Source organism: Dendroctonus ponderosae, unplaced genomic scaffold (genome assembly GCF_020466585.1).
Source record: "Dendroctonus ponderosae isolate FM_Combo_2020 unplaced genomic scaffold, Dpon_F_20191213v2 Dpon_F_20191213_1, whole genome shotgun sequence".
In the NCBI taxonomy this organism is placed as follows: domain Eukaryota; kingdom Metazoa; phylum Arthropoda; class Insecta; order Coleoptera; family Curculionidae; genus Dendroctonus; species Dendroctonus ponderosae.
In genome coordinates this window covers 40,121,139-40,130,045 of record NW_026017110.1, presented here as the reverse complement: position 1 = coordinate 40,130,045, position 8,907 = coordinate 40,121,139, and the positions used below count along the sequence as shown (strand labels likewise).

Here is an 8,907-nt window from a genome sequence, read left to right as displayed (position 1 = left end):
TCGAGCCCTTACTCCTGACTTATCTCTATCACTCTTGTGTGTCTCTTATAGATCTTCTTCACTATCTGCATCAATTACGGTGTCGTCTGCATACCTTAAGTTAGTTGGACATTTTCCATTTAAAAGTATTCTTGCGCCTTTTTTTTTAGATCTTTATTAAATACATGCAGTTTTTCCATAAGTTTATCGCGTTGTAGATAGAGTACAAACGCCTTACTACAGTCCACAAACAGGCACATCAGAGCTAACATCTCGACATCTCTGAATTAATACTTGGATACTAAGAAGTGCTTCTCTTACGCTCATTACATCTCCAATTCCGACCTGTGTACTAACAAGTGCTCTTCATATATTTTGTAGATCCTTCCCTGTACGATTTTTAAAAAGCCTTTCACAGATGGCTCACGCGAGTAATCGTTCTGAAATCTTAGCATTTTCATGCTCTTGGCTTCTTTGGTAATGTTATAAATTAAATAATTTAAACTTAGATCATGTAATGCTTGGAATTCTTCTCAGATTGTTTGACATCTGCATGTGTTTCTAAGTCACACCATTTATCTATTACATGTTTCCAAACGTACAGTACAAATACACAATAAGAAATTATTCAGATGATTTTAGGCGAACTATGGAAGAGAAACTTTTATTATTTTGGTTTGTCTACAGACTTGGGTCGTATGTCTGTATTATTGACGTACGTGCAGTTGGAGGTGTGGTTGCCCCTGTTGATTGGAGACCTACCCAGTTTGGGTATGAACGACTATTTATGCGTACTACCACTGCCTCTTGAGGGGCGATGGGAAGAAGGGAAAGTAATCGTGTGAGAGTGATGTTATAGATAAAAGGGAAGTGGTTTACAAAAAATAAGCAGTCTGGGTTTAGAATTAGGGTTTAAGAAAAACTGCAAGATTTCTTTGCCACTTAGAAAGGGTATAACCGATTGGATATAAAGGAACCATGTTGAATTCGTCCCACGAATGGTGTCTATAGCATAGTTGACAGCGAAGGTTTTCCTTACCATTGGATTGGGCTGATTTGGGACTCTGCTTTTGACTTTGGAATGTTTTTTGGAAATAAATTATCTGATGCATTCCGTGTTGAAATCTCTATACATTTTCTGATGCGTACGTCAAGTGAGCCTGGGCTATTGTAGGAAGGAGTTTGTTTTGGATTGCTTGGGAGTTGAAGAATATTTGGATTATTGTGATTAATAGGCTGGAATACTTAATTTGCTGAAGCACCATATAGAACTTAGTGTCTTATTATTTGATTCTACGCTACAAACCGAGCAGGATTTTGTTGTGGTAGGAGAGTTGCCTCTTAAAGCTAAAGCGACTCCTGTATTGTCTTTGGCAATTTTGTCTGTATATTGTGTGAATATAAGTTTTGGGTAAATTGTGATACCGCTGTCAAGTCAGGCTGTTGGGAAAGATTTTTACATCTTCGAAAAAAAGACCTCCGTAGAAGCTTTTGTATGGAATCTTAGTTTGGCCTATTCCACTACTCTGCTCACTTCCATGCACAATGGTGATTTTCCATGCATCACAACTCACGTGAAACATTTCAACATAAAATTCCACACTCTAAATCGTATGGAATTTCACTGTCATGAAATTCAAAGAGATAGAAAATAACCAGTAAACCCATCCCAAATTAGGCATACGCTCCAAAATAGAGCCCAACTAAATTTCAGAGTCGTCATGAAAAAATCTCCTTTCAAACATTAATGAAACGTGAATTAGTAAGGAATAAAAAACAGGAAAGGATTGAATAGAAAGATACCTAAATCTTGCAGTGGATGAATAGCGGCTGAAGAAAAAGGAGAAGAAGAAATGTTAAAGTTAAGACAAAGAAACTCTAACATTAAACAGGTTTATACAAAAATAGATCCCTGAATACAGCAGCCTTTCGTCGGCCGTTACGTGCTTTACGATACTATGCCTCATCCTACTAAATAAAGACTACCCACAACTAATGCAAGGCCAATTTTTGTCTCATTGCAGCTCAAGAATTATGGGTTTTATTCCTGACTTATTAAAGTTAACTGCAAGATTTTGAAAGATTACTCTGTCTTCAAAACATATAATGCCAGAGCTGAAATACGATGAAACACCTATTATAATATTAATTCAGTAATTAATAAATATGTTTAGAAGAGTAGGAATCAAAAATATTTTCATAATTATCAGGGAGAACGTATGTATTATTTTGTGTAAAATATTATTCCTAATAGCTTAAAAGGCTCAAATATTATTATTACATTAAACACAGTTTGTAGATTATTATATTGTGGCATGGTAAATTACATATTTCGAACGCAAACCGTAAAAAATAATCACTTGGCTTATGAATTTCCCTTATTTTTATCGAATGATACAATATGAAACAAACGATGTTGAAGAGTCCCTTAATTTGAACAATTTTTTTACATGACGATTTGCATTCTCCTGTGTTAGCCATCAGCCAATATTGAGGACATAAATGCTTATAAGGAATACAATAAGTCGAATATTAGTCGAAACTGAAAATAACACCAAATGCGTTTACATTGAGGAGTAAAGGTTTTAACAAATCTGTTTAGGTCGATATATCGTCTTCAATTAACGAGTGCTACAGTTTTCGATTTAATTCAAAATGTTCTTGGTACGATTTTTCGTCGTTAAAAATACCTCGGTTTTAAAAGTCTTTATGCAAGAAAAATCTGTTCTCTAATAGCTACGCAGTCGGAAAACAATTACTGCAAAATCCTTACTTGTTCCGCCCAAATTACTTGATTTTGTTCGTTGTGAAATCAACAAACAAATCCCTCGATCCTTTCGACCTCTATCCTCGAATATAATTGACCGCATGCAAATAAAGTGCCTTCTATCCGATTATTAAATCTTGCAACTATAGAGCACTCGTTGCTGTTCAGCTAACATATTGACAAAACGCGCACAAAAATCCATTAGCGGTGGGGCGAACAATCAACTTTACTGCAAATCGGGCAAGGACTCTGGGGGATTTTTTTTGGGTGAAGAGCGGACGAAAGCCAATTCATGTCGGTATGCTACAAAATAAAATGCTGCAACGTTTGTATAATGTATGAATGCGGCCGTTCATTTTTTCGACTGCTGTTGTCTAGGGATTTTATCTAAAATCGGTCTTAATGCGTTGGCGTTTAAATCCCTTATTATTATATATATTTAATATATAAAGTGGCCAAAAATAGTAGTACTCAACAACCGCATGATTTGTCTTCACCAGATGAGAAATAAGAGAATGCACCATTTAAAAGAAGCTTTTCTTCAGAAAGTCTAATCCCACATGGACAAATCTGTCTGTGTGGGATTAGCCTATCTGAAGGGGAAATTATGTGTATATCAAATACATTAATCCCTCCTAGTGTATTTGATATACACTAGGAGTGGGCCGTCTCAGAAGATGAGAAACTACACGAAAAGCTTCTCGGCCCTTTGCTCCCAGAGCGATGGACAGAATTGGGAGGGTTCTACGAAAACATGACACGAAAACCATTTATAGGTTCACAACAAAAGTGCAAGAAAGTTCATGATCGGTTAACGACGCCAACTTTCTCTATCGCGACTGCAGGTATCTATCGCATCCAATGCTCTTATGGAAGTGTCTATATATAGGAATGTATAGGAACCACGAAGAGATCGATTGCAATCAGAATCGAAGAAACTGGCTATTTGGACATTAGGTGGAGAAGTCGTCAGTGGTGGAGTATCTCTCGGTGAGATGCAGAAAATTAGCTAATGCCCAAGTTCTGGCTACAAAAACCGACCAGAGGCCCTCTGTCAGATGAGGTGCATACAAAACGCGACAGTTGACGACAAAACGTGTCAGAGATGAACATTCATATCACGCCCCACCAAGAAACCTACCCCATTCAAATGTAGCACACTAAATGATCAACGCACTTCGCTGATACTCAGAACACCTATTTTGAATCTTTTCATCTCACTGATCGTGTCATGTGTTTGTATCCTGTTATCTGCCATATGGGCTAACAACTTGCAATTCAATTGCTAATGCACGGCTTTTTCAAGAAATATATTCCGTAAGGCAACATCCTGCGCCCAAAAAGTTGGGCCGACAAATCGAGAGCTAGGTAGGCCGTAAGTACCTCGTTTTGAGAGATAACTTTACTAGGCCTTAAGAAAATCCATGCGCTATACTTGCTCGAAATACGAGCGTATTGTTGACGATCATAAAGGACCCCCACAAACTTCGGTTTGTAATACGGTTTTGAACGAAGAGTTAAAACCATGCTGGTTTGGAACAGCACGACCAAACAAACGGCCAAAAATAACGAAAATTTGACTTTAGAACAGTCAACCTGAGTGCGCTGTAAGTAACGAACAGTTTAGCCGTATGGGTAAAATATATGATTGCGGAAGATTTGGAACGAAAGAAAAGAACTGCAACGAACGTAGGCACACACTATCGGTTTTGAGCAAACAGTTCGAACTGAGCGCTTTTGGAATGGCTCAACCAAACGGCCACATACTACGTGTCGATTCTCACTTATTTTTCACCATTTTAAGCGTGTAGCTAAACAAAGGACGTCCTGTCAGAACATCTTGAAAATGTCTCGTTAAAGTTTGATATCAAATTTGGCTGCATGCAACATAATAGTGCGCCTGTACAGTTTGAAGATGGAACAATGGAGCCATCAATTCGAGTTCTATACTACCTCTATACATTGATAATTGGGTGATTTATAATTGGCGTCATTCCTTTTAAGGGGTGATAGAGGCTCCCTTGGTTCGAGAAAGATCGAATTTCAACTTTGTTATTAAGCATTATTTTGAAATTGTTCCATGTTTAATTGGTATCATATTGGAATACTTAAGCATTCAAAAAGAAAAATTACCATTTTTGCTTCAAATTACCAAAATTTTTGATATCAAAAAAGTTCTCTTCTACAATTTTTTGATGAAAAGGCTCAGCAGCAATGATGTTTTTTGTCATTAACAGATAGTTACAGGTGGATTGCCCTAACAATAATTTGTTAAAGTGTGACTTACTTTGAATTCCCTTTCACGAATTTGCGGATACGCGATTAGTTCAGGGAAAATGCTACAGTAACATGGCAGAATCTGAAAGAACTCACGCCAACAAAGGACGAGGAGAGTGGTTCCATGAAGATAGTGGACGATAGATGTTCGGGTTCCAGGCACAGAGGAACACGTATTGGACATAACCGAATCAGGGCCTTCCAGGGGCACTCAGAACACAATAACTGACACTTTCCCAAGCACCAAATAAATACCGAGCAAGGGCTATGGTCCTACCACGTTTGTACGATACACACAGCACAAGGAGATACAAATGGAGCAGGAGTTAATTAACTGAATACGAGAAGCTGCTTGATAAGAGTTGATAATAAGGAGATTACACAGGCCCTAGCTTGTTTGGAGTTAACCATTCAAATGTTTGGTGTGGTATGGTTTATTTTTAAACACACAATATTCGAGATTCTGAGAATAGGTTGACATTTCGTCAACAAATCTTGTTGAATTTACTATTTATCCTTGTCTATCTTATTGTCAGTCTGTATAATATCATGGTTACCGGAGTTTTAAATAATTACGAAGCCACAGGTATTTGCGCAATGTTAATTAGGCAGATTACCTTGAAAAACATTGCTGCCGTATTTCTGGTATAGTTTTTTGCAAATTTCTCAGTTTTTAATAACAATTAATTTTTTTTACTATTTTTTCTGCACTCCTATAACAGCGCCAGACAACACCTCCAGAGGAATGACGCCAATTCTGAATCACCCTGTATATCGAGTTCAAACATTTACGATGTTTGAACAAGTACATCCAAGTTCAAGGACCAGTCTTCTTCTTCTTGTAGTGCATATCTGGTTCGGATGCTGGCAACTAGCATGGCTTTTCTAACTCTATTGGCTGCTGCACGGAATAGTTCGGTTGTGGTTAAGGCAAACCATTGTCTGAGGTTTTGAAGCCAAGAGTTTCTTCAACAACCACAGTTTCAATAATTATAATTTGTAATAACAGGTTGATTCAAAATTGACGTCATCAGAGGCTATTTAGGGAGTACAGTAAAAACATGAATTCTTATCAACTGAGACAACAACACTGAGATAATAAATCTTATAAGATACCATAGAAAGATGATAAATCAGCACTGAGATAAGAGATCGTTGTTTTTCGTTTCGAATGCTTAAATATTCAAAGAGGATAAAAACAAACATGGGATCATTTCAACATAAAACTTAAAAACAAAGTTGAAGTTCGATTTTCAATTGATAATACATTCCACAAATTTTAGTGTTTGAATGAGTGAGTCCGTAAACCCTTAAAAAAAATTAACACTGAGATAAAAGATCATTGTTTTTCGTTTCGAATGCTTCAGTATTTCATGACGCTACCAATCAAACATGGGATCATTTCAACATAAAACTTAAAAAGAAAGTTGAAATTCAATTTTCAACTGATAATATCTTCCAGAAATTTTGGTGTGTGAGTGAGTGAGTGAGCCCCTAAACTCCTTAACAGGAATTATGCCAATTTTCAATCACCCTGTAGGTATATTATGTATGTACACATATATTAAAACAAAATTAACTCCAGCTCCGCTCCATTTTTCCACTGATCAACCTCTCTAGAAGATTGATCCCATAGTTGAATCTGAACTCCTGATAACTAATAGGTTGCCATGAGGTGCCTGTTTGTTGTCCACCTCCTCTAGCTTCGATAATGCATTTCCGCATCAAAGCGAATATTTAACGCACTGGAAACTTATCAACGACTAGCCAAACTACAGGTAATAATTTCATTTTGTCAATTATATTAATTGAATACTGATTTGCCTATTATAGTTGTTGTTGAAAAAGCATGTTGGAATTTTTTTCTTTTGAAGAAATCGTCAATATTTTCATATAATATTCTATTATTTTAAAAATTATGGTATTTTAAGAACATCGCTCTATGGTTTATACGATATGGCTTGTGCTATGATAAAGTAAATAGACCGTGACGCGACTATGCAGCAATAAAACTCAACTGCAGTTCAGTAAACTTTGTTCTGAATATCTATAAAATAAGGAGCAATCGAAACGACGATTTTACGTTCAAAGCATTCATGTAAACTACTAGAAAAACAACCCACTACTGATGTGTATGTCACAAATTCTTACCTCTGGTCCATGATGTGAAATTTAGTATCATTATTTCGCTCCGCTAGGGAGGTATTATTACTATTAACAATTCTGCCACGGTTCAATGCTTTATCGAGTGCTCGCAGTCCTTTGCGATTCAAACATTTTCCAAGCACGTTCGTAGTTTTGTCGTTCCAATGCAATTGACTAAGATCCTGCAATAAGAATTAGTGACAATATAATATCCTGAAGTGGGTTGCGAAACTGAAAATCACCGAAGTTAATATAATGAAATAAATGTACTGGAAAAAGTAGCTATCTTTCATCAACAATGACTCCAATAGGAATCCAATAGTTCTGCATTTTCAAGTCCAGGAAAAATGTAATTTTTAAACATTTTAATTAAAGCATCTCTTAATTATGATTCCCTTCTAAATTCTACAAATAGCACAAACGTTGGTTCGGAAGTCGACTTTTATTATAAGAACTTTTATTTAATAAAACCAGCTCATCTCTTTATTTAATGACTTAGAAAGCTTTTAAAGGCAATTCACAATATTACAGTATTTATCAATACACTAACTACTTAAAAGCTTAAATAGCATTTGCCGAAATGCCTTTTAATAAATACTACATAATTATATTTAAAATTATAATCTGATGCATCTTCTATTGAATAACTAGCTAGAATTTGTTTTCATACAGACTACTTCTAAATTGACAGAGGCCCAACAATTTCTTAATACTAATTAGAGGATTTCCAGGTAGGTACCACTGATGATTGTAAAAGTATGTTAACGTCTGATCGCCAGTTCAGAAAATGTTAAGGATTTTCGAGTAGGAAAGTCGCCGATGAAATTCAAAGTACACTATGTACTGTAAGTGAATTGGTGATGTGAAAATCAAACTCACAATTCCCGTACACAATGAATAAAATATGTTCCGTTTGTTAGCACTAACACGTGATGGAGAGCTATTCAAAAGTTTTCTGCAGATTTTTCTGGATCTGAGAGTTTAGAATGAACTCAAGTCTCATGTAATATACGGAACAGTATACCATTAAATCTACTTCGCTAACGTAAAACTGTGTGGATTCAAACTATTTTGTGAATAATAGACACTGACATTGTGAAGCGAGGGCTATGAAGTGAAGTTGTGCAGATCTGTGATAAACCATATGAAGTAAGTATATCTCTGCAGTGTAGCTATCGGAACAATTTGCGAAATCCATTTTTCTATTGAAACAAAAAAACTGAATTTTGAAACCTTGAATTTCTTTCAACTGATTAGAGTTATTTTTATCAGTTTCATCTTGAGTAAAATTATCTCGCATTTTTCATTTTTAATATTCGACTATTCGAATATTCTAATATTCGACTATTCGATTACTCGACTTATTCGAATTTGATTCCGAGCCCTATTATAAACGCGTGTGAGTTCTTAATCGGTTAATTGGAATTATGATGAGAATCGAAAAAGTAGTGAAAATATATCATCTGGGTCTTACTAATTACTATCTATTTTATATTAAATAGTTAAGTATAGAAAATAATTTGTGTACATGAAAAAGTTAAGGAAGTGGTAATATTAAGAAAGTGCTAATATAGTACTGGCAACTATGCGAAAAATTTCGACTGGCACGCCGCACATAGGAGTATTTGACCCTCAAACCTGGTCAAAAGTCAATTTTGTAAAATATATAGTAACACAATTAAACCGTCTGGTATTGTAGACAACCCTCCATACAATAAGCGTTTTAAACAAAAACCTAT

The 8,907-nt window shown here is 35.7% G+C and overlaps 1 protein-coding gene across 1 annotated transcript in view; it reads right to left on the bottom strand.

The window, feature by feature from the left end:
- Positions 1 to 7,146: 7,146 nt before the first annotated feature.
- LOC109544116 overlaps positions 7,147 to 8,907 on the bottom strand; it is a 5,545-nt gene continuing 3,784 nt past the window's right edge. The window contains exon 2 of the mRNA XM_019914156.2: positions 7,147 to 7,350. Coding sequence (XP_019769715.2) covers positions 7,171 to 7,350 — 180 coding nt within the window. The 3' untranslated portion in view covers positions 7,147 to 7,170. The remainder of the gene's footprint in view (positions 7,351 to 8,907) is intronic.